The sequence below is a fragment of the Ascochyta rabiei genome, chromosome 16, assembly GCF_004011695.2.
Source record: "Ascochyta rabiei chromosome 16, complete sequence".
Classification (NCBI taxonomy): Eukaryota; Fungi; Ascomycota; class Dothideomycetes; order Pleosporales; family Didymellaceae; genus Ascochyta; species Ascochyta rabiei.
The window spans coordinates 733,316-757,539 of record NC_082420.1 but is presented as its reverse complement, the minus strand read 5'-3'; the positions used below and the strand labels follow the sequence as shown (position 1 = coordinate 757,539).

Here is a 24,224-nt window from a genome sequence, read left to right as displayed (position 1 = left end):
CCGCAGCCGCAGCCAGTCACGTTCCACCACCTCCGCAATGCATCAACATCACCTCTCTCGTTCGAGCGGGGCTGCTACACCCACCACAGCCACCTACACGCCCACAAGGCAGCCTTCACAATGAGCCGTGCACTATCGCCTCGTGCTGCTCAGCGCTTCCGTCTTGTTACCTCGCTACTCGTCCTCGGCGTGGGCAACTACGAGCTATGGCGCATACACAAGGGCATCCACCCGTACTGGACGCCACGCCTGGAAGAGGCCGGCATAGTGCGACAGCGCAACCGGCTGGCAGAGGACGGCAACACCAAGCAGGAGGCAGCCACTGCAGAGAAGCCTGCGCCCAAGGCCTGGATCAAGTGGACAGACCTCAACGGCGTGCCCATACCTACCCTCGAGACCAGCATACAGCCAACGCGGAAGAACTGAGGCTTGGCCGTTGGCACATTGCGACAGCTCCTATTTTAGAGAGCACCCGGGACAGCAATTCGATCCCTTGATACCGGCGGCAGCTTGCCGTTAATTGCATCCTCTAGAGAGATGGCATCGACGCCGCCAAACAAAAGCAACCTACAGCATACCGTAAGGAGTTTTGAACAAACGAGGCGTTCTGGCGAAGAGTTGGATTTCAAGAACTTCAGACGTCGCACTGGATACACGGTTCCACCGACCGGTTGTCCAGACCCTCCTTTGCACGTGATCGTCGCCTTAGTCCGACGCCCAAGCGACAGTACATAATCAGGAAGGGAGGCCTGTCATGCCAGTGCGAAGAATATGGTAAATCGCAAAAAACTCACTGCATGCCGCATCATACATGTGGAAACCTTCACCATCAAGCGATTGAGAGCGAGAACGGAGTCGGTCAAGGCGCCATAGTCTGCTAGCTCCCATTTCCGACCGGACAGATCTTATCAGATTGAAAAATCCCAGCTTGTTCCTGCTCAGATTACGAGATGGTGTTAGCAGTGGCCCTTGCGTTGTGTTATGTTCAAAGACGAGCGAAGGCGTGATGTCCCCAGAAGATGGTGCAATCACTCGACTCTTACCCGATTTGGACACTAGCGCCGCCACCCGACCGACTTCAGCACTGAATAGTCACAGCGTTTCAGCATCTCAGGTCATGGTCAGGACCGACCTGCCATTTTCGAAATCGCGTTTCAAGAGAAAAAGTCGTTGCAAGCACCGAAACTTGAGAATTCAGATAAGAGTATGAGACAGGGGCTCCCTCGTCGCAATAGCAGGCTGCGCAAGCTGCTCAAAGACCAGCTCCAGCAGACCTGTCTGCAGTTACGATAGCATTTAGTCTAAGCTTCGAATTTGTCGTCACCATGCGACAGGACAATCGACATGGTGCCTACCCCGGATCCACCTCCGCGGTCCCGAGCAGCAAATGGGGCTGCAATTCCAGATTGATATCACACGGCGGTCAGAAATGTGGAGACAACGTCCGGGCCACTTTTGGCAGAAGACGTGATTGCGAGCGATGGCGCAATCCGACATGTAAGCTTCTTGATATGAGTCTATGTACTGCCTAATAAGTACACCTATAAGTACCGCGACCGCTACTCTACGGTCTGGTTTCTCATTACAAGCTCTACTACGTCACAAAAGCCTTTCATTTTCCTACTGTTGCTTCCTTGAGGTCATCTTCTTGCTCAAGCGGTACGATACTGGCTTCAGTCGATTCTTACTCCACCAGTACGACAGGGTACCTTGCATACAGGATCACCAATCGACTCCAACACTCCACCACCACTACCGTCAACATGGCACCAGGACTTGTAGAGCCAGTCGTCCAGTCAACTGATGCGGCACCTGTCACATCCCTCAAACAATCAGTCAAGCCTGCCAACACACACAACTACGTCCCCGGGCGCACAACGGTCACTCAACACGATGACACATATGAGTTTGAACACCTACGGCCACGCTTTCCCGATATCACGTGGCCTGCGCTGGAGGAGATTCCTTACACCGATAAAGGCTGCCTTGGTGACGTCAACTTCAAGAACCTTCTATCCTCCGCTACGGAGGTCTTCGATTACAACCCCAAGATCGGCACAGAGGTACACGGCGTGGACCTAGCCAACCTCACCGACCCTCAAAAGAATGATCTCGCAAGGCTGATTGCGACTCGAGGCGTTGTCTTTTTCCGCAACCAAAAGAACTTTGGTATTGAGGAGCAGCGTGCTCTCGGCCAATACTTCGGCCGTCTGCACAAGCACGCCACAACCGCCGTTCCTCGTCAAGAGGGTCTTGAAGACGTGCACGTTGTGTATACTGGTGAAGGATCCCCTGATCTTCGCTCCCTGTTCTCGCCCACGTTCTTGTGGCATTCAGATGTCACGTATGAGATTCAGCCTCCTTCCTACACATCTCTGAAGGTCCTCACAGGCCCCCCTCGTGGTGGCGGCGGCGACACTCTCTGGTCTTCCCAATACGCAGCCTACGATATGCTGTCTCCCCACATGCAGAAGTATCTCGAGTCACTCACTGCGCTGCACTCTGCAGACCTACAAGCCCAAGGTACACGTGACCTCGGGCGCACCGTACGCCGCGAACCTGTAACGACGGAGCACCCACTCGTGCGCACGCACCCCGTGACAGGGTGGAAGAGTATTTTCTTCAACCCAGGCTTCGTGACCAAGATCGTCGGCGTACCCAAGACGGAAAGCGACCACATCATCAGCCTGCTCAACGAGATCGTCGCCACGAGCCCCGAGTTCCACGCGCGCTTCCAGTGGCAGGCCGGCGACGTCGCCTTCTGGGACAACCGCGTCACCAACCATTCGGCCACGTACGGCTTCGCACCGCACCGTCGCCACGCGGTCCGCGTCTGCAACCAGGCGGAACGTCCATTCCTCGACCCTGCCGGCAAGTCGCAGGAGGACGACCTGAGCGCGCGCTATGGCATCCCGAAGGCGAACAAAGACGGCTCGGGCGTCGTCAACTACAACGACTAGGCGGGCTTAGCAGTGACCGCACTCCCGAGCGTGTTTCTGTATCTTACTTGTCCTACTTTTCTTATTCGGTGGCTCGTCCATTCAGAGGCATTTACAAAGGGAACGGCGTTTACATTTCTTCCTCCTGTTCTGTTCTGTTCTATCCTGTAGCGTTTTAGCGAGCTCCGTACATGTACACGACACAACTTCGACCAACCTTACTGCAAGGGGCGATTGTGCTACAATGAAGAAACACGACACATGTCAGCATTCAACCTTCAACAATGCTTTCTTCCTTGCGTGCCAAGCATGCATGCATGCATGCACTTGGAAGTGATGGTGACATCGGCAAGGCCTTGCCATGCTCCACGCTTTTCCCTCTTTATCATCATCTGCACGCCACTCTCGGTCAGAGCCTACAACATGATTCACATGAATGATTGTTTGGGACTTTGCTGGATAAGTCGTACGAGTACATTGAGGGCATACATGTGAGAATGACGATGTAGAACAAGAAAATTGCCACTCTCTTTCTCCATGCCGTGTATCACGCAATGGACAGCCAGAGCCAGGTCAACGCCAAAATTGTACACCATCCCTATAGAGCCAAAAAATAAAAAATAAAAAAAATAAAACAAGCATGTTGTGAAAGTTTTGTCCTTTTCCCCCTAGTCTATCGTTCGTAGTTGAAGCGGTTCTGCGGCCGCCTGCCGAGGTAAATGCCCAGCATCGTTCCGATTGAAATGAAAATGCCAAAGTATTGGAAGACGATCCATGTGACGTCCCAAGCATTGAGCGGTGCACTTCGACCAGAAATCAGATGTGTGTGCTGAACGAAGATGGGTCGCAGTTGTAAAAAAGGTGGCGCTGGAACGGGGTGTGGGATCTAGAGGCTTATTGCTCCTTTTCGTACCCTTCAGGCTTCTTCATGTCATTGAGCTCGTAGAAGCGTGCTGTACCTGTGATCGTGTTAGCGCGGGTTTTCTCCCAGGTATGCCGGAAAACTTACAGCTGTAGCCGTTCCAGTCAAAGTTGTCCTTGGGGTTGCAGTGGCACTTGTGGTCGAGGCGGTACTGCTCCCCGGTGGGGCAGTGGGTAAAAGGCACGTGATAGTAGGCGATGTCGTTGAAGAAGTGAATCTCGTCCTTCTTCAGCATCAGGGCTGCAGCTAGGGAGTGGACGGGCGCATCACCCCAGCGCTCGTAGAAGAAACCACCGGCTTGGTCGAGGGACTCGAAGTAGTCGATGTAGGCCTTGGACCTGAGCCAGTTGAGATTGCCAATCTCAAAGTTAGACCAGAAGTGGCAGTGGTTGTAGGTCTCGCCGTTGTCGTCGCTGACGAACTTGAGGGAATTGTCCTTGGCAATGTGCTCCGGGAAGGTCTTGGTGAAGTTCTTGGTGGCCTCCCAGAGAGTTGGGATGGTCTCGACGTATTCATACAGACTGAGGGTAAAGCTGTACTTCTTCTTGTTGTCGGCCATGAACTTGAAGGTGTCGTAGTTGATGTCGCAGTGCATTTCAATGCTGGGCTCGACGCGCCAGTACCACTCGTAGTCGAGCATCAACGGGTGGCGGAAGAAGAAGCCAGATTCGTAGCGGCACATGTGCCTGTAGCTGATGGAGTCGCCGTAGATGATCTTCTTTTCCTTCATCTCCTCACGGACCTTGGCGGCCTTGTCCTGGTCGATGAAGTCGGGGAAGGACCAGTGCTCCTTGGGGATCTTGCCGTACTTGGTCTTGCCGGAGACCAGAGCAGAAGTGACCTTCTTGAACTCGTCGTTGAAATCGTCGTCGTTGAGGAAGACCCAGTCGTAGTTGAACTTGCGGTTGAAGCGGTCCTCGACGTGGCGAATGGACTTTGCGATCTCCCAGACGTCCTGGTTACGGGCGAGGGTGACGAAGGTGGCATTCATGCGGTCGCCGGGCATGGTGGCAGGCGGCAGCTCATGGCCGTTGGGCGTGGTCGGAGGCTTGGCCGCTGCAGGGGCGTGCGATGCGTGAGGGCTCGAGGCGGCATCGTTGGACTCGGAGGTGCTGGGCGTGCTGGGCGTGCTGGGCGCGAGCGTGTCCTTTGAGCCTGAGCCGTAGCTCGGCCAGCTCGGCGCCGAGGGGACCGAGGACGAGGAGCCGATGAAGTAGAGGAGAACCAGCGCCTGCGAAGGGTCAATGCGTGCTCATGATCAATGCACAGACGGCCGTCTTACGAAAAGAGCAAAGACAATGTAGCGGAGATAGCGCTGTGTGCCTGCCATCGTGACGGGAGTGGCGGAGTGATGGGCGCGCTGCTGGCGTGTGGTCGTGGAGTCTGTTCTGCTGTTCTCTGTGGAATGCGTGCAGGGCAGAGAGACAGTGGGTGCAGAGACTTTGGCAGGACACGAGGTCAGAAAGGGAAAGGAGAAGGAGAAGGAGAAGGAGAGGGAGACGTCCTCGTATGCGCCTTAGTGTCGTGCCACCTGTTCAGGGTCGCTGAGCTGGGCGGGCGGAGACGGAAGTTGCCGTTGGGAGCACGGCCAGCACCAGCACCAGCACCAGCATCAGCACCAGCACCAGCACCAGCACCAGCACCAGCACCAGCACCACCACCTCGACGACGTCTCGACTGCGAGTGTTTGTGTTCTTGTACCGCTGCCCTGCATAGCGCAGCGTTCGTGCGCTCTTCCGAGTAGTTCCCGTCTGCACAGCCACGGCCGCCACCCGCTGTTGGTGCCTCTACCCTCGACTTCGCCCAACGTCATCCAGCCCACGACTTCTCTCACCCACACTTGGCGCGTAACCTCACACGCGATCCACCACACGGGCACCGCCCACCATGTCCTTCTTCGGCTTTGACCCCAGCCTGCCAAGGGACCGCGGCCACCAGCCCAGCGCGCCAGGCTTCGGACAGCACGATGCCTTTGCCGGCTTCAGTGGAGGGGCAGCCGACGACGATGTGTAGGTCGCGCCGACGCAGGCAATGCCAATGGCAACGCCATCGGCAATGCACCCTTGCTTACACACCTGCACAGTATCGACTTCGAGGAGACGTACCAAGGCCTAGGCGGGCGCCTCGACGATGCCGACGACGCCTTCAACGACGATACCTTCGGCGGCGACGGACCGGCCACCCAGCAGAGTGTTGGCAAGGACTTCGACTTCGCAGGCCAGACGTCCAAAATCTCAAACACGATGCAGGAAGAGCAGATGCTCTACCAGGCGCGCCAGGGCTTCTCCAGGCCTGCCCCGCAGCAACAGCGACCGCCCGTCCCACAAGCCTCAAAGCCTACCAGGACCGGCTACGAGAGCTACAAGGACCCCGAGTACATCCCTCAGCTGGAGGCGCGTGCCGATATCTGGGGCCTGAAGCCAAAGCAGCCTGCAGCTCAACGCCAGCAGCAGCCCGAGTACCAGCCATCACCTGTTCAGTACTCGAGCAGCCCTGCCCAGCCAGCTGGTGGCTCAAGGAAAATGATGAGCTTGGACGAGGTCGAGGCCATGATGCGTGGTCACGGCATCAGCAACGAGGCTCGAGCTACGCCCCCAGTCCAACCGCCTCCAGGCATGGGTTACCCTCAGCAATACCCGCAGCAGCACCAGCAACAGTTCTACCAGGGCCAGCCACCATTCCCTGGTATGCCGCCCGGCTTCCCTGGCCAGCATGCTCCGCAGATCTTGCAGCGTCCTCAACAGCACCAGTTCCAACAGCCGCCGCCGCAGCAGTTTCAGCAAAGACAGGGCCCTCCCCAGCAGCAACAGCAGCAGCAGCAGCAGTTCCACGCCGAACTTCCTGGCCAATCAGCGCAAGCACCAACGCCTCAACAGCCCACCATCTTGCAGCGACAAAAGCCTGAGCCAGCTGCACAGCAACAGATGGGCGCTTCACCTGCGACTCAACCGCAAGGCCCACCAACCCAGCCTCGGCAGATCCTCCAGAACCCCAACCGCCTGTCTGGCCAGGGTCAACCAATGGCTCAGCCCGGTCAGCCTGCCCAACAGCAAATGGCTGGAAGTGCCCCTGGACAACACAACAGGGGTGCTTCGTTCCCTATCATTACCCATCCGGAACAGCTGCTCAACCTGTCCGAGGCCGAGCGTGCAGCTTTCCTCGAAGAGGATGCCAAGCGTGCAAAGCGTAACCACAAGATTGCGCAGTTGGCCAAAGACAACGGTCTGATGACGCCTCAAGATAAAAACTTCATTACTCGCATTCAGCTACAGCAGCTCATGACTGCCACAGGCAATCTTGAGGAGAGAGACCCGGAAGCCGCGATTGCTGAAGACTTCTATTACCAAGTCTTCAGTCAGATCCGGGGTGCTCCACGCCAAAACCCTCAGCAGCCGGCCAGCCAATTTGCTCAGACTTATCTCTTTCAGACCAACAACAGGTTCGGCAACCGGAGACACGGCCGCGGCGGTGACAACCACATGCAGCGTATGGAGCAGCAGATCCAGCGTGCGGTTGAAGCTGCCAAGGCCAGGCCCAAGGCTAAGCAGCTCGTCGTCGAAGGCAGTCTCGGAAAAATTGCCTTCAGCAACTCCAAGACTCCGCGACCCCTCCTCAACATCAAGCGTCCAGAGACAGGGGACAAGCCTAAGCCCAAGACCTCGATCGCCGACCGCAAGGATGCCCTGCGCAATATCGAGGCTGTCTACCTCACACTGATGCAAATGGAGGATCACGAACGAGCTTTGCCACCTCCGATCAACGAGAGTAGCGACCCGGAGGCCATCCAAGCGCACATGGAATGGCGCTCGAAGATTGAGTTGTTGCACAAGAAGCTCTGGCTAGCCACTAAGATTATGGAACCCATCAACCCGCACGCTCAAGCGGCGCATCCCTTTATTCAAATCTTGTCGCACGCCAAGGGGAAGAAGGTCATTCCTCGTCTTTTCCGCCATATCGACGAGCAAGAGCGCATAACAGTCGTTACTATGATCGTCGTTCATCTTGACGGTCTTGCCGTCGTTGGGCATGCCGTTGCCACACCAGATGAGCCCTTGAGTGCTGCTATCCGCGAAGAGGTCGAACTATTCTCGCAGACCGTGATGCCCCCACTCTTCGCGCACATCTCTGAGTCGCCACTCAATATTATTATCGGTCTTCTTGGACTGATCCTGGATCGTACCAATCTCCATGTCGTCGCACGCACTAAGATCGGCCTGTCTCTCCTGACGATTTTGATCTCTCGTGCGGAGCTTCTCAAGCAGTCGGCTCCTGAGATTGATGCAGGAGACTGGGACCAGTGGACCGTGCTCTACAACCGTCTCTTCGACACGATTGAACCCGTGCTGCCTTACTTGTTCCCCGGCACCATCAACGACACCGACGACATGTATATCTGGCAGTTCTTGGCTGCCATGGGTGTCGGTGCTAGCCCTGAGCAACAGCAGAGGTTGGTTATTGGTGTCAAAGACCGTGTCATGGAGACGGTCTCTGTCAGCAAGGCTTTGCCTGTGGAGATGGCCGGAGCTCGCTTAGCCAACGTGAATCTGTTCATGAGGGCTATTGGTCTTGACGTCGAACTGCTTGGATGAGACTACCACACCACTCACTGACTGGTTATTTTGAGTAGAGGCTGCTGCCTGCTGTAGACTACCTTGTGTGGCTTGGGAAGGGCAGCAAAATTGGCTACGCTTCTAGCTGCCAAGTCCCATTGAGGCATCGCAGCACTTCATCGATTGCTGCTGACAGCAGACAAGCACATGAAGGAAGCGACAAAAGAAGCAGACATGCACTCGACTGCAGAGTGCCTGTCCACCACACAGTACTCCCCTATTTATAAAGGATGCTGATTACCCTGAAGTGGTGCAGGGATTTTACTGCGTTGCAATTTAGATATTCAAAAGCCATGTTATCCATTATTCAAATTCAAGCATTGTTTCCATGCACTTTCCATGCACTGCCATGCCTTCTGTGACTGTGGGCAGCTGCCGCATTCGCACTCGCCTTGCACCACGGCACAGGCGCTCAATGCAATGGCTCACCACACATCCGCGGGTCCATAAGCCCCTGGCAAAGCAACCAGCGTATCCCATGGTCAGCTTCGAAACAGGCTCACCGGTTTGCACCATTGCTGAAACCTCACTCCTGTTCCCCCAGGCCTCAAACGCGGCAGCGACGATGAGTGGTTATCTGTGGCTTCCAAACACAAGCAACACCCGCTGAATGGGTGGTGTCAATACTCACTCTGTTTTCCTGAGCCGGGCGTCGGGAGATGGTGGCGCGAAACTGGAAACACGTTTGAGGTAGAGACGTGTGTAGTGTGATCGCAGGGGCATGACAGCTAAGCTTCGCGATGATGCTTGTCTCGAAGCCTGGGGAACGGGGTGTATGCGAGTTCTGGATCTTCGTAGGTCGCATACTCGGAACAACAACACCACTGCGGCTCTCTACGAAGACTTTGAATGGCGCACTCCCCCGGGCCGTTTCAGAGTCGCGACAACTCTCCACGCGGCTTCGCCAGGAGCTTGGCATTGCGAGACGCGGTACCTTGGCTTCGTCAGCACTGATGTTCATACGTGTTCGACGCCTGTGCAGCGCGTCGTCAGCCGCTACCAGGTGTGGTTGAGAGTGCCTGCGCAACAAAGGATTCTCGCGGCAGCAGAAAACAGTGTGGAGATGCAGACAGCTTCCAAGAACGGATAGCCAGTCGACACGTTCAATTCTTGTCCTCTCGACTAAATTCCCGGGACATTCTTGCAACAGTGATGGCATTGGCAGGGTGCCGCGGGCCTGAAACGTTCTCGCTAGACTCCGTAGCCCATGTCCGCGCACTAGTGGTGTCCTCCACATTTCCTCAACACCACCCGGGCAAACTCAGGCAGTACGCGTAAGAGCTCCACGGGCAATCGACGACTGGCCCGCTACTTTCAGGCACACTCCTGTCCAATGATGCTTCCCTTTTTGAGCCTCTTAGCCTGCATGTGGCAGAAAGCTAGCTCCATTAGGACGGGTTCCAGACTGTGCACCTGAGCCCCAACAGCAACTAAGCTCGATCCCTACATGGATCACCACGCATGTTGCACACGCAGCCTCTGATCTGCTGCGGCAGGAATTTCAGTGATATCTTGGGGCAAGGCTTAGCGCCCTCACTCGAATCTTGACCTCTATGAGTTTCATCGGGTGCTCAGGTTTCCATTGCTACTGTCCTTACTTGTTTCGACAACATTCTTTAAAAGAACACTCATTACCGGCTGCTTGAGCGCTGTGTGGACTTCCCATCATCAGGCCGAGCCTTTGATCTATTCCTTCCAGCGAGTTGTGGTTCTTTCAGTTCTTTCCTTCGATAAATTCTACACTGCATTTCCCTTCTTTTCAGACGACAGGCTTATTCGTCACCGCTGCCGGCCAGCATTATACAACCAATATGTCTTCATCACGCTTCTTCTTCGTTTTCGCTCTTTTGGCAGCTCTTGCGCTCGCCGCACCATCACAAGTCAAGAGACAAGGTCTCGCAAAACGCTCGTTCAAGGTCCCGCGCCAGCTGAACACGGCCCATCCCACTGGACCCAATGGCGCCGCCGCTATGAGGAAGGTTTTCAGGAAGTACAACTTCAAGGTTGAGGGAGACTTTGTCGCATACACTAGGGCGGCAGGCATAAACACGACTACCGCAGCTGTTGGTGGTAGCAACACGACAGGAACTGTCGCCGCCAACCCCGGGCCGAACGCTGCTCTTTTCCTTTCCCCAGTCGAAGTTGGTGGCCAGACGCTGAATTTGGACTTTGATTCTGGTTCCTCTGACCTGTGAGTAACTATCTTCGAGCCCCCCAGATTCAGTGACTAACATACCTGTTAGGTGGATGTTCAGCACTGAACTTGATGCCGCATCTATTGGTCAGCACTCTGCCTTTGACGCCTCCAAGTCTACTAGCTTCAAGAAGACAGTGGGTTCGCAATGGAAGATCAGCTACGGAGATGGATCTGGTGCTGCTGGAAGTGTCGGTACAGACACTGTCACTATTGGAGGTGTCAAGGTCGAGGGCCAGACCGTTGAGTTGGCCAACAAGGTCTCGCAGTCTTTTATTCAGGACACCGATACTGACGGTCTTGTCGGTCTTGCTTTCTCCAAACTCAACACTGTCAATGATGGCACCAAGAAGACCCCCCAGAAGACCTTCTTCGACAACGTCATGGGTAACATCGACATGCCTGTCTTCACGGCCGACCTTAACCCCGATGGCACAGGTGTTTATGAGTTCGGCAAGATCGATGCTACCAAGTTCGAGGGCCAGATGGCATGGATCCCCGTCAAGGCCGAGACCGGTTTCTGGCAGTTCCCCTCCACCAAGTTTGCTGTTGGTGATCAGGTCATGCAAAACCCCCAGGGTTCCGACGCTATTGCTGACACCGGTACTTCCCTCCTCCTTGTTGACCAGCCGGTTGCCGACGCCTACTACTCTAAGGTCCAGGGTGCGCAACTCAACGCTCAGGTTGGTGGTTACATCTTCCCCTGTGGAGCTAAGCTCCCTGACATGTCCGTCGCTATTGGCGACACCTACATGGCCAAGATCCCTGGTAACCAGATCACCTTCGCCACCGTCGACAAGGCCAACACGACCTGTTTCGGTGGTGTCCAGGGCAACCAGGGTGCCGGCCTCCAGATCTATGGTGATGTCATGTTCAGGGCTCAGCTCGTTGCCTTCAACGGTGGCAACCAGTCCCTCGGCTTCGGCCAGAAGCCTGCTGTAAAGTAAACATAGACACACTTACCCGATCACTTAGTTAAGCGTTTGCTGAAATATAAGACATGGACTTATACTGGACTGGTCGGTACATAATCATAGTTCTCTTGCGTTGTTGGTAGGAAGGGTCAGGGATATTCATAACGGCTTGTCATCGCATTAAAAAAATACGACAAACGAAGCACCAACAGATAGCGAATAAAAAATCCAACCATCACCAGATATCTTCATATCAGTCGAAACAGTTAACACCCCATTGTCCGTCCGAGACAGGACTTGAAACGCCATGTGCTCAAGACTTGCCTGGATTATAAGCTTTCTCAAACTCACTGACCACGTTTTCCTGCATGATCCGTGGTGTTCGGAACACCAAAGTTCCGTTCACGGACTGCAAAATATCGCAAACTCGAGGTGGTGGCAAGGTCACATTGGCACGTGACGACGTGCACTAACGTGAGGGAAAGAGCGACTTCGTGTAGACTCACCACAACGCCATCGATATACATCTCGACGTGCAGATATCAAATCGGCTGCACGGCTCATCACCAAGCACCAATAACATGACTTACCTCACATTGACATTCTATGCGACATGGAGCTAGACATTCCATTCTCCGATCCACTACCCGTTGTTGAAGATGATGACGAGCCCAGCGTTCTTGAGTACGCTCGAGAACAAGGCCTCAGCGTTGACTACACCACGGAGCTGCCTCGAATCGCTGATATCTGTCTCTCGCTCAATGCAACACTTGATCAGGATCCTTACGATCCCTTTGAGGACGATCTTGCTAACGCCGTCACGGCTGCTGTTGCGCTAACGAAGCAAAGACTCGCTGTCACTAAAGACGTCGCATTGCTCCTGAAGTCTGTTTTGTCACCGCCAGAGCCTCCGGTCTACGATCTGCTGGCAACAGATGGGCGACAACGCATTCTTGATTTGAAGCAAGAGTTGCCGATCTTGCAGACAGATGCAGAACTTGATATGCTCAGTTTTGGAACGAGGGTTGAGCCTGACTTCAAGGAACTCAGGACGCGACTTCCCTCTGAAGATCTGGACGATGAGAACGATGAGGGTTTCGGATGGCCCGCAAGATATTTCGCGTATCCAGCGCAATGCGATGCCAAGATCAAGAGCGAGAAGCTTGCAATAACGAGAGATGTTCTTTCGTTTCTACAAAGCGCGGTGAGAGACGACTTTACACCTGATGATCATGCAAGGATAATGGCAGGAGGATTAGACGATGGAAAAGTATGTAAACGTCGAATGCTGAGCGTGCATGCTAATACATCTAGGAACCGGCAACTCGACACCTGACACCGCCATTGCTACCTTGGTCGCCCCCACTAACACCTTACATTCCGTCGTCGCCAGCAAACCACTTGCCTCTTGCATTTGAGAGCAGTGACTCAGTTGCGGCCGAATTGAAAGCATTAGAGCAACATGTCATGGCAGAAGATTCACTTGCACGCCAGCATTCTGGCAGTAGTGACTCGATGTTACTCGACGTAGCCGACCTTAATGCGTTCTTTGATGCTGAAGAAGCTGTCAGTCCCCACTTTCCAGATCGCACCTCAACGACCTTAAAGCGCAGAGCAGAGTACCTCAAGGTAGAAGGACCACTGACGCCGCCGATCCTGTCAGACTCGCCTATGAAGAAGCTCAAGTCAGTGTCGTTCGCGGAGATGATTCAAGTGTGCGAGACGCTAGAACCGTGGACTGACGAGCATCGCTCGGATGCTTCCGAAACTCACAGTACCACAGAAGAGCTTGCGAAGGAAATCGGGCCGCTTGCTAATGAGGTGAACCGAAGAATTGAGAATGAGAAGCTGACTGGAGCTGACACGGTTGCTCGAGTAGAAGTACCTTTTGTTGACATGACGCTCCCGGTGGCACCGTGGAATGAATATAGTCAGCAAAAGAGTAAGCATCGCCACTCAGGTGTCACGGAGCTGGAAGCCCAAATGCGATTTCTTCAGAAAGTCAAGCGCAACGATCTCAGGACAGCATGTGCTTGGCATGGTGTATCAGATCTGGAATTGAGCTGGGGATGGTTCGCGTCACCGACATCGACTATCAAACTTAAAGAGAAGTTGCACGGTGAGACAGAATTTAACAAGATCCAGGCGGAGCTTATAGCAGGAACCACCGCTACAAGCTCGAACGAAGTGTGGAAGAGAGAGGGTCTCCGGATTCTCGATGAGGAGAGCGACGACGACGAGGATGAGCTCGAGCCGGCTAAGGTCGAAGAGCAAAACAGCATGGAGGCTTTGGTTCGTAAAAGAAAGCTGGAGATTGAAGAACATGGGGAAGCCCTGGAGATGCAGTGCAAGCAGAAGCACACCGCGACAAGAGAGCTACTTTCGAATCCCCATACTCAGCCACGTCCAGAAGAAGCCAGTAGTCAACATTGGCAGAACGAACCATTCACGTCTCACGATTCCCGCATGGCACATCAAATACAGGCGAACCCACGCTCACAAGAATCGCAACTCTGCATATCCAAACGCAACGGGATACACGAGCCTAAAGAAGCACCTACTGAACTCATGTTTGGAGGCTTCTCTGCGTCTACGGCGTTGCATAAGTTCATGGAGACACAAGGCAAAGCAGTCAAGCCTGCAACGACTACTGCCCTGAAGCAACTTCCGTTCGCTCCTCCTACAGAAGGCCTGATAGTGCGCTCAAGGTCTCCACCTCCAGACTTGAACACACTCATCACAAGACGCATGATCACTTTTCAGGGCAGGACTGCAGAACAACCACCGCACTCCGTATCTGAGCCGCTACCCGCACTCGATCTCCCGCCTTGCTCGTTCATCATATCATCAAAACTACTCCAACGCCGACCATTTACGAAGCAAGTCGAACATTTATACCCCAGAGCCGAGCTTATATACCGCGACTATACCCTCCCGCACTCCATCTCTCTAGAAGCAGATATCATATTCTCTCCCTCCACTGGTCTCATCCTCACCACCCTCCAGCAAATCAAGCAATCACCTCTCCCTGGACAGGCGCTACGGTCGCCAGTCAAGGAGCGCATCTTGATCTTACAAGCGCGCTACGAGCGGCTCGTGGTCCTGATCAGCGAAGGTCTGACAGAACAGGTTGGTTACAGCAGGCCAGAGGATGCGAGGGACACGGAATCATTGAAGGGACTCGAGACATTTGCAACGCAGCTTGAAGGCGATGTAGTCGTGCGGTATGTGGAGGGTGGGGAACAAGCGCTCGCGCGGTCTGTTGTGGAGAGCATGGGTGAGTATGGATTGCCGAGTGATGGGAAAGACATGAGCAATATCAAGCTCTTTGCTATGGAAACGACGGTAAGCTATCCTTCCTCACTGCAGTATTACAGTAGTACTGACGCGGTGCCAGTGGGAGGTTTTCTTGCGCCGAGCAGGTCTCAATCCCTTCGCAGCGCAGGCCATCATCGCCTCCCTCAAAACACCGACGATCGTCCGGCTCCCTCCAACTTTAAGTTTGCCTGCTTCATATGAGCCACAGAAAACCGTAGAAGCTGCTGGGTTGTCCTTGCTCTTGCTGATGAAATCAGAAGATAGAGCCAAACACTTCCAGGCCCTGATGGGAGGGAGGCGGATCCTGGACAGGGTAAGTTCATTGCTAGACCAGCGGTGGCCGAATGCTGTACATAGATTGAAGATGTAGCGAGACGTATGTGCAATTTTGGTAGCAGGTAGCTGAAGCTCGAGCTCATAGTATTGCTAGATCGACTCTGGTAGTGCTCTCAGCATCTGCAACTATCGATCAGACGTGTCGTCAAAGTACGCAGTGATCCTCAGCCCCTCATCCAGCATCGTCACAAATCCGCCAAGGACGTGATGCATAACGGCAGTCACCGCGCTGGACATCATCCAAACACCATACCTCGTACGCGCAGAGCTCACAGCCTTTGCAGAATTCCCGACCGATTTCTTTCCACAAGCAAACAACGCAACGCAGTTAAGCCCAGTGAGTCCGATGGTACAGTCGTGGACTTCTAACTCCCTGAAGCAGTCTACTAGTGCATCACCAAAGCCGAGCTGACAGATATCCACCCTGCATCGAATCACTGCAATGCGTATGCGCTCTGCTGAAAGAGTCTGGTTCCTACACTCGAGGTTCATCGGGCTCGCTTCCTCGGCAACAGTGCTGATTTGCGTTCAGTACCGTGAACTGAGCTTTACCTTGATCGTGAAATGGATTGGTGTTGTCACGCAACGAGTAGTGGAAACGAATGAGCGATTGGCAGAGCGTGCGATGGTTGGTAAAGTGAGTTCGATGACGGAACATTGCGGCGTTCGCTGACGAAGCCCTGCGAGACCTTCCGTGTACAGTGGTAATGACGAAGACTTTGCAGCTGTGACGAAGATAGCAATGATGGCGTTGAGACTGCTCGAAAGTGACCATCTGTCCAGAGGTTGTGGTTGCATTTGGATGAGGATGGCTACGGCCTTCATACAAGCAGCGCTTGCAGTAGTTACCACACCCTCCCAGAACGAGAGCAGCCTCTGAAACCTCCTTTCACATTGTGACGTCGGTATATTGCTTTGGGCAGTGGCCGTGGTGTTTGACGGCTGACTGGAGTGTTTCATACACGATTCATTTCCGGGCCTTGGGTGAAGAAAGGGGATTTGGCTCCTCGTAGATATACGCTGAAGTTTGCAACAGTAGACCCAGGACAATCAGATTCAAAAATGATTCAGATCGAGGGACCAACAGTCTGAGTTTTATCTGCCATCTTCAACTGAGGCGAGGTCAGCAGAGGTACAAATCACAGACACTTTTTGTGAATCTGCTTACGTGCTGTTCCAAGCTTCCGAAAACATCTCCACTCTCAAGTCCTCCATATTGTCGAGATTGGCTGACGAGCATATATCGTGTAGGCTGGGCGCTTAGGGCGTTAACCAGTGGGCTACAGTATACAGCAGCTGCTCCTGGCAGCGTGTACCGTGCGGTAATAAATAGTCCACTTCAGGTTTCAGGCTGACCACAACCCGGCTAACATCTGGCTAAGGACACGGCATATGGCGTACCAATGCCTGCTTCCTCTTGTATTCACAAACGACTTGTTCAACCGCCGTCACTCCTCTCCAAGAATCCAGGATCCCTCTCCATCTTGCCCTCGAACTTGGTCCACCACGCCTGGAATGCCTTGAGCGGGACGGTGTCCCCACTACCCCAGCTCGTCAGGAAGTCATAACAGTTCTTGATAATTCGCTGCGCAAGCACCTTCTGGTTGACTGTATTCTGGCCACGCAAAACCAGCTCGCTCCCCGTCCCTGTAGCTGTGGTCGTCGATGCCGCGTCCTGCGCTTTCTTCTGCTCCAGACTAGCCGCGACCTGAGCCGCAGGCTCAACGCTTATACCTAGGGCCAGAGGTGTTGCAGCACCATTCGCCAAGCCCTCGTCGACCATGACATCTTCATCGCCTAGGCCGCCGCCTGCTGGGCCGCCGGCTTTGTTGTTGATTTTGAAAATTGCACTGGGTTTCTCGTTTGCGATTGCGCCGAGCAACTTGAAATCCGTTGTGCCGGGGAGTTGGGCGTATACGGCGGCGGCGGTGCCATCGGGTAAGGTGGTGCCTGGAAGCAAGAACACGACGATGTGCGAAAACGACGGTTGTGAAGGTATTTGATACGCGACCTGTGTAGGTGATACAACTTGCGCATCGGTGAGGACAGGACGACCGGAGACGATGACGCCGAAAGACGACATGGCTTCAATTTCGCGATGTTTCGGACCTATTGGCTGTAGAACTAGTTGACAAGTGACTGCATGACAGCTGCCGTCGTGACGTCTGCAGGTAGCCGCAGAGGTTTAAAGGGCTCAATGTCGAGGTGGGATGCTTGAAGCTTCGAGACATTTCCAAGTTCTGCCGCGGCCCAAGCTCACCCCACCTTCCGAGGCTCGTGTTCATGATCGTTTGAGTGACTGCGCGAGAAAATGAGCAAACAGTGCTGCCTGAGATGTAATCTGTAGTAGGGCAGAGTGGTCAATCTAGCTTTATATGTCCTGTTCGCTGTGAAGCTGCGTACGGCGAAAAGTGCTGATGCTCTTCGATGAGATGCGAGACGAGACGTAGAGTACTCGAGGCTGCTTGTTTGAAACATGGAATATTTCAAGATTGAACTATCTATCTATCTCTCCCTAGTCGCTCTTCGTAGTCGTCGACGAGTTCGTATGCAGGCCTAAAGTTTGGTTTCGGTGATCCGTTTGTTTGGCTTATTTGTGGCACTTGACTCGTTGAAGGCTGCCGTGCGAGCATCGGGTTCGGATGGGTGTCCGTAGTCCCACCGAGCGAAGTGTATCCGAGGTCATATAGCGGGCAATATGGTATGTTTAGGTATCGTATAAACTGAATCAGTCAGCTTGAATGCTACTTGAAGATGCGTGGGAGCACCCACTGCCCAGATGTCGACGTAATGCCAGTCTATGACGGGGTGAACGCGCACAAATGCTGGCCACCCCTTGTCTGTAGGATCGAAATGCTTCAGGTGTTCGCCGTGTGGGTCAGTCCGCCGTGTGCCTACCAGGATTGCCTTGACAGATGGTGTGTCGCGCAGATAATCCGTGAAGGCCTCTTTCATAGGCTTCCCGTACTCCAGAAGGGAGAGCGAGTACGTCTTGATGCTCTTGGCCACAAACTCCTCCACCTCCTTAAAGGGGTGCTTGTCCTGGATGTAGACACACTGCACGGCGGTGGAGGTATTCGAGGACGGGTTCGAGGCGACGAGGCCACGTTTGTGGAGGGCGCAAAGATACAGGACCAACAGCACAAGGCAGTCCTTGCCGCCGTTGTATGCAAGAGAGAGTTCAGGCAGACTGGTGTTGCTGTCAGTACTCGAATGAAGCGGGCCACCGTAGCCCACGTCGAGCAGCATCACCCACCTGTACTGATCCAATGCCCTCTCTATGACGCCCAGCGCAGTACGCGTCTGCTCCTGCACGCTCCTGACACGGTCTGAGACGTCTTTGGCGCCCAGGAACGCGTCTATGCGCTCATGTATCCGCGCGCATTGCTCTGGAAACGGCCGGGGGGTATCGGTGACGAGGGGCTCTTCAAATCCAAGTGCTGTCATGTTCATTGCAAGAGCTGCGCTAGACCCGACATGAGCTGCGGGACTCTCTGCGATTACAAAAGGCAAAGTGGCGTCGATGCGGACACGGTTCAAGACTCAAGACTCAAGACATGGCATCTGGATGCACGTCTCCGTTCCGCCAGGGGGCGCCGAGTGGAGGTGCATGTCTAATCTAATCGATAACCGGCTGTCGGTACATCTCGAAGCGGAAAGGCGCAGCCGAAGTCTCGGGTGGCCACTCGGGCTTCACCAGCGACGTTCAGGACTGCAAGCAGCGCAAATCTTCGTGCATCGCAGCGAAACTGTTCCGAGCACGTCAAGCATGTCACCTTCAAGGGTAGCTTCGTCACGAGCGCGGCGACAACGGGATCCACCCGCACTCATGACCGAGACCAAGGGCAAATGACCAAAACACGAAAGACTACTGGCTGCTGAGGCACTGTGGAGGCACTCGAGACCCTGTGAAGATGCACTAAGGATGGCGTGCTCGAACATGGGCAGCCTCTGTGGAAGTTTTTGGTTATGAGTTGCCGCTGCGGTCAATAAGGACCCTCGGCGACGACCCGAGATCAACCATCTACTTCATCTCCTCTTCCCCATAGACAATTCCTCCACTGCCCTCAGACTCCGTGTTGTTGCAGTCACAATGGGTTCCATTTCGACTGCTGGCGAGGCTGGTATGTTCGCCCCGCCCTCGCTCCCCCACCAGCCCACGCACTGCACCTCGGCGATATCGGCTGCCATGGAGACTCTGGGGCAACATTACGAGTGTGCCAACGCTGACTCGTTCCAGTCGCCCGCATCGCACACTTGGCCTCCGACGTGATTGTGTCGGTGCTGCCTTCATTGAAGGAGGACTCCGAGTTCTCCGAGGCGCTGCGCACATTGCAGCAGAGCAACGCGCCTTCCATTGTTGCCAAGCAGCAGCCAGAGGTACGTCGCCATCCAACCCACCGAAAGTGGCGCGCCACCTAACAGTCGCCAGCTCCTTTCTGTCCGCCAGAATGCAGACCCTCTCCTTTCTGTCTTCCAGCCCATCCGTGCTGGTAAGCTCACCAGCGTCACCACCGCCTCGTCGATTCTGGTCAAGTCGATACCACACCTCTACAAGCTCGCCCAATACCCTGTCGTTCTCCATGTCTCGGTGCAGCCCGCCGGCTTTCCAGACTTCTCTGATATCACATCCATCAGACAGTCTGGCTTCACATTCCTGCAGTCCGAGACACTGCAGGAGGCACAGGACATTGCCTTGACCGCACATGCTTTGGCTGTCAGGTCAGGCAAGGGTGTCGTTCACTTCTTCGACTCAGGCGCGTCTGCCTTCAAGAAGGCGATTGCACACGAGGACGTCGAGCTCGTTCGACGCGTCATTGACCTTGACGCCGCGGCAGCCTACCAGAACACAAAGTCAATCGAGACTTCCCTGTATGCCGATGACGGCCGGAGCGCCACCGTCTCTTTCGCTCGCAGCCAGACATCGAACAGCAACTACACCAAGGCCACACCCTTGAGCTCTTCAGAGCTGCGATCCGTCCCAGTATCGGAGAGGAACAGCCAGCGCGCAGACTCGTCTTCTGGTTCATCACAGCGTGACGCCAGCCAGAGCGGTGCCTCGGTTTCTTCTGCAACCACGGTCGACTCATTGGTCTCGAAGCCAGTCTCATCAGAGGATATCTACCGATTCGCCTCGCAGATCTGGACGACCATCAGGGAGTCTACCGGACGTACCTACGATGCATTCTCCTACACCGGCGGCGGCAACGAGGAAGCTGCCATCTTCTTGTTCGGTGCCGATACCGGCATCTTCGCCACCGAGCTCGATTCCGCAGATGATTCGGAAGCCTACGCCAACGCTGGTCTCATCACAGCGAGGATGTACCGGCCGTGGTTGGGTGCATCCCTTGCCCCACTGCTCCCCAAATCGATCAAGAAGATCGCTGTCCTAGAGCAGGTTCGCCGCAAGACGACCAAGTGGGGACCTGTCCTTCTGGATCTGTTGATGTCACTCAAGTCAACTGGTGGCGCATCACCCACCGTTGTTGGTTTCCAATTGGGCTTCATTGATGAGAAGACCGTTCAGCAGGCTCTGCGTGGCGTATGGCAGAACCTTACAAGCGAGTCGCCTCTCCAGAACCTCCAGATTGGTAACATGAACGGCCCAAAAGCTGAGCCGGCGAAGCTCGAGAAGCCTACTCTCGAGAACGCCTACGTCAAGATTTTGGATCAGGTCTTTGGTGACAAGCTTCACGTCGCCAACCAGCTCGGCGCACAAAACGCTGGCGTCTCGAATGAGATCTCAGCAAGCCCCGAGTATGGGTTTGGATCACTCATCGCCCGAAAGGAGCACAGGAAGCGATTCATCGACGAGGCCGCATCTGCTTCCAAGAGCAACGACTTCATCACAAGCGCGCCCAAAGAGTGGTTGTCCAAGTGGGCGCTTAGCGCAAACAATGCTGTTGAGGCTAACGACCTTGCACCCGAGGTCATCGCACGCTTGAGCACCGACGGTTCAGCCACTGCCAGCAAGTTCCTTGAATCGAAGAAGCTTTTCTACCAGGAGTCGCCCTGGTTGGTTGGCTCTGACGCCTGGGCATACGACCTCGGAAACTCTGGTGTTCACCACGTTCTGGAGTCTGGCGAGAATGTCAACATGCTCATTATCGACTCCACACCTTACTCCGAGCGCGCCGCTGCCGACTCTGTACGCAGGAAGAAGGACATTGGTCTGTACGCCATGAACTTTGGCAACGCTTACGTTGCCTCTGTTGCTGTGTACAGTTCCTACACCCAAGTCCTCGAGGCCATGATTGAGGCCGACAAATTCGACGGTCCCTCGGTTGTTCTCGCCTACCTGCCGTACGAGAAGGAGAACGACTCGCCCTTGACAGTTTTGCAGGAAACCAAGAAGGCTGTCGACCTTGGATACTGGCCATTATACCGCTGGGACCCCAAGGGTGACGACAAGGGCGAGCCCAACTTTCAGCTTGACTCGGAGAGGATCAAGAAGGAGTTGGAGGAGTTCCTTGCTCGCGACAACTACATGTCTCAAGTTATGAAGAGGCACCCTCAGTTTGCCTCTAACGTGTCTGGTAACTTCGGGACCGAGGTCAGACAGCTGCAGAAGCGCAAAGCTAAGGATGCGTACAGCCAGCTCCTTGACGGTCTTGCTGGTGACCCATTGACTATTCTTTTCGCTTCCGACAACGGCAACGCTGAGAAGGTCTCGAAGCGTCTAGGCAACCGCGGTAAGGCGCGAGGCCTCAAGACTATGGTCATGGCCATGGACGACTTCCCTCTCGAAGATCTCCCCAACGAGCAGAACGTCGTTTTCATCACTAGTGTTGCTGGTCAGGGTGAATTTCCCCAGAACGGGCGAACCACGTGGGAGACCATCAAGGACTCTACAGACTTGGACCTTGCTACTGTCAACTTCTCCACCTTTGGTCTCGGTGACAGCCACTACTGGCCCCGCAAGGAGGACAAGATCTACTACAACAAGCCTGTCAAGGATCTGCACGCTCGTCTTGTCACGCTTGGCGGTAAGGAGCTCGCGCCCGTCGGCCTTGGAGATGATCAGGACCCTGATGCGTACGAGACGGCATACCAGGAGTGGGAGCCCAAGCTCTGGCAATCGCTGGGTGTTGATAACGTCGAGGGTCTTCCTGAGGAGCCTCCGCCAATTACGAACGAGGACATGAAGGCTGCCTCGAACTTCCTCCGTGGTACCATCGAGGAGGGTCTGGCCGACACGTCCACTGGAGCTATCTCTGCTAGCGACCAGCAGCTCACCAAATTCCACGGCACCTACATGCAGGACGACCGTGACCTCCGTGACGAGCGTAAGGCGCAAGGTCTTGAGCCAGCTTACTCGTTCATGATCCGATGCAGACTTGCTGGTGGTGTCGCTACACCCAAGCAGTGGCTGCAGATGGACGAGATCAGCAACAGGCTTGGTAACGAGACTATGAAGCTGACCACCCGCCAAACCTTCCAATTCCACGGTATCGTCAAGGGCAAGCTCAAGCCAGCAATGCAGGCCATCAACAAGTCGATGATGACCACCATCGCTGCCTGCGGTGACGTTAACCGTAACGTCATGTGCAGTTCTCTTCCTACTCACTCCGGTTACCACGCACAGGTGCACGCTGTTTCTCAGAAGATCAGCGACCACCTGCTTCCAAACACCAGCGCGTACCACGAAATCTGGCTCGAGGACGACGAGACAAAGGAGAAGCGCAAGATTGCTGGCGAGGCCGTTCAGGACCACGAGCCGCTCTACGGTCCTCTCTACCTCCCTAGGAAGTTCAAGATTACCATCGCTATCCCACCCCACAACGACACCGATGTCTATGCTCACGATGTCGGTCTGATTGCTATCAAGGGTGCTGACGGCAACCTTGTTGGTTTCAATATCCTTGCTGGTGGTGGTATGGGTGTTACACATAACAACAAGAAGACGTACCCCCGGACCGGTAGCATGTTTGGTTACGTTCCCACCGATCAGGCTCACATTGTTTGCGAGAAGATCATGTTGGTGCAACGTGACCACGGCGACCGTAAGAACAGGAAGTACGCCCGCCTAAAGTACACAATCGACGACATGGGTGTCGATGTCTTCCGTGGCAAGGTTGAAGAGTTGTGGGGCCAGAAGTTTGCTGACCCTGCGCCCTTCAAGTTCGACAGCAACGTCGACACATTCGGCTGGCAGAAGGATGAAAATGGTCTCAACCACTTCACCCTCTTCATCGAGAACGGTCGCATTGAGGACACTGCCGAGTTCCCGATGAAGACCGGTCTCATCGAGGTCGCTAAGGCACACAAGGGCGAGTTCAGATTGACTGGCAACCAGCACTTGATCTTGTCCAACGTTCATGATGATGACCTCCCGGCTATGAAGGACCTTCTTAAGAAGTGGAAACTCGACAACATCCACTTCTCGGGCATGAGGCTGTCGAGTTCCGCATGTGTGGCTTTCCCAACATGCGGTCTTGCCATGGCTGAATCTGAGCGCTACCTTCCCGTCCTCATTTCCAAGCTTGAGGGTACACTCGAGGAGGCTGGTCTTCGACAAGAGAGCATTGTCATGCGCATGACTGGTTGCCCTAACGGTTGCGCGCGTCCCTGGCTTGCTGAGGTTGCGTTCGTTGGTAAGGCTTACGGTGCATACAACATGTACCTTGGTGGTGGTTACCACGGCCAGCGTCTGAACAAGTTGTACAGGAGCTCGATTAAGGAAGAGGAGATTCTTGAGATCATGCAGCCAATGATCAAGCACTACGCCAAGGAGAGGAATGATGGCGAGCACTTCGGTGATTTCGTCATCAGGAAGGGGTACATCAACGAGACCACACACGGAACCAACTTCCACGACAACGTAAGTGACTTAGGCTCTTGTACTATGAACCTGCACTAACATAATTACAGACTGCGGAAGATGAGTCTGACGGAGAGTAAACGATTTTATTCGATTAAGGTTACGATTGATGGTTTCATACAGTTGCATATAACTGCCTTGGGTAGGGCTTGATCATACATTGGCGTTGT

General features: G+C 54.5%; 10 protein-coding genes across 10 annotated transcripts, besides 5 other annotated features; 6 read left to right on the top strand and 4 right to left on the bottom strand.

Moving 5' to 3' along the window:
- Window positions 1-120: 120 nt before the first annotated feature.
- On the top strand, window positions 121-426 carry EKO05_0009187 (uncharacterized protein; the record flags this gene model as incomplete). Its single annotated transcript, XM_038946719.1, has 1 exon — window positions 121-426. The coding sequence occupies one exon, from the start codon at window positions 121-123 to the stop codon at window positions 424-426; it is 306 nt and encodes a 101-aa protein (XP_038795792.1).
- A 1,337-nt stretch (window positions 427-1,763) lies between these two features.
- EKO05_0009186 (Taurine dioxygenase) lies at window positions 1,764-2,960 on the top strand (the record flags this gene model as incomplete). Its single annotated transcript, XM_038946718.1, has 1 exon — window positions 1,764-2,960. One exon carries the CDS (start codon window positions 1,764-1,766, stop codon window positions 2,958-2,960), a length of 1,197 nt encoding a protein of 398 aa, XP_038795791.1.
- Window positions 2,961-3,223: 263 nt separating this feature from the next.
- Window positions 3,224-3,265: a tandem repeat.
- Window positions 3,266-3,547: 282 nt separating this feature from the next.
- Window positions 3,548-3,577: a tandem repeat.
- Window positions 3,578-3,833: 256 nt separating this feature from the next.
- On the bottom strand, window positions 3,834-5,191 carry EKO05_0009185 (alpha 1,2-mannosyltransferase 2.4.1; the record flags this gene model as incomplete). Its single annotated transcript, XM_038941876.2, has 3 exons — window positions 3,834-3,898; window positions 3,949-5,092; window positions 5,144-5,191. The coding sequence occupies 3 exons, from the start codon at window positions 5,189-5,191 to the stop codon at window positions 3,834-3,836; spliced, it is 1,257 nt and encodes a 418-aa protein (XP_038795790.2).
- Window positions 5,192-5,330: 139 nt separating this feature from the next.
- Window positions 5,331-5,361: a tandem repeat.
- An 88-nt stretch (window positions 5,362-5,449) lies between these two features.
- Window positions 5,450-5,523: a tandem repeat.
- Window positions 5,524-5,748: 225 nt separating this feature from the next.
- On the top strand, window positions 5,749-8,450 carry EKO05_0009184 (DNA topoisomerase 2-associated protein pat1; the record flags this gene model as incomplete). Its single annotated transcript, XM_038942128.1, has 2 exons — window positions 5,749-5,870; window positions 5,945-8,450. 2 exons carry the CDS (start codon window positions 5,749-5,751, stop codon window positions 8,448-8,450), a joined length of 2,628 nt encoding a protein of 875 aa, XP_038795789.1.
- Window positions 6,600-6,686: a tandem repeat.
- Window positions 8,451-9,018: 568 nt separating the features above from the next.
- On the bottom strand, window positions 9,019-9,708 carry EKO05_0009183 (uncharacterized protein; the record flags this gene model as incomplete). Its single annotated transcript, XM_059637481.1, has 1 exon — window positions 9,019-9,708. The coding sequence occupies one exon, from the start codon at window positions 9,706-9,708 to the stop codon at window positions 9,019-9,021; it is 690 nt and encodes a 229-aa protein (XP_059493464.1).
- A 574-nt stretch (window positions 9,709-10,282) lies between these two features.
- Window positions 10,283-11,612, top strand: EKO05_0009182 (Aspergillopepsin I; the record flags this gene model as incomplete). Its single annotated transcript, XM_038941883.1, has 2 exons — window positions 10,283-10,662; window positions 10,715-11,612. 2 exons carry the CDS (start codon window positions 10,283-10,285, stop codon window positions 11,610-11,612), a joined length of 1,278 nt encoding a protein of 425 aa, XP_038795788.1.
- Window positions 11,613-12,192: 580 nt separating this feature from the next.
- Window positions 12,193-15,267, top strand: EKO05_0009181 (uncharacterized protein; the record flags this gene model as incomplete). Its single annotated transcript, XM_038942166.2, has 3 exons — window positions 12,193-12,849; window positions 12,894-14,924; window positions 14,977-15,267. 3 exons carry the CDS (start codon window positions 12,193-12,195, stop codon window positions 15,265-15,267), a joined length of 2,979 nt encoding a protein of 992 aa, XP_038795787.2.
- A 1,404-nt stretch (window positions 15,268-16,671) lies between these two features.
- Window positions 16,672-17,316, bottom strand: EKO05_0009180 (uncharacterized protein; the record flags this gene model as incomplete). The annotated part of the gene is made up of 1 exon (XM_038946717.1): window positions 16,672-17,316. One exon carries the CDS (start codon window positions 17,314-17,316, stop codon window positions 16,672-16,674), a length of 645 nt encoding a protein of 214 aa, XP_038795786.1.
- A 418-nt stretch (window positions 17,317-17,734) lies between these two features.
- Window positions 17,735-18,686, bottom strand: EKO05_0009179 (FAD synthase; the record flags this gene model as incomplete). The annotated part of the gene is made up of 3 exons (XM_059637480.1): window positions 17,735-17,956; window positions 18,006-18,423; window positions 18,490-18,686. 3 exons carry the CDS (start codon window positions 18,684-18,686, stop codon window positions 17,735-17,737), a joined length of 837 nt encoding a protein of 278 aa, XP_059493463.1.
- A 640-nt stretch (window positions 18,687-19,326) lies between these two features.
- EKO05_0009178 (Assimilatory sulfite reductase (NADPH)) lies at window positions 19,327-24,134 on the top strand (the record flags this gene model as incomplete). Its single annotated transcript, XM_038942032.1, has 4 exons — window positions 19,327-19,357; window positions 19,474-19,613; window positions 19,666-24,054; window positions 24,105-24,134. The coding sequence occupies 4 exons, from the start codon at window positions 19,327-19,329 to the stop codon at window positions 24,132-24,134; spliced, it is 4,590 nt and encodes a 1,529-aa protein (XP_038795784.1).
- Between the last annotated feature and the right edge of the window lie 90 nt (window positions 24,135-24,224).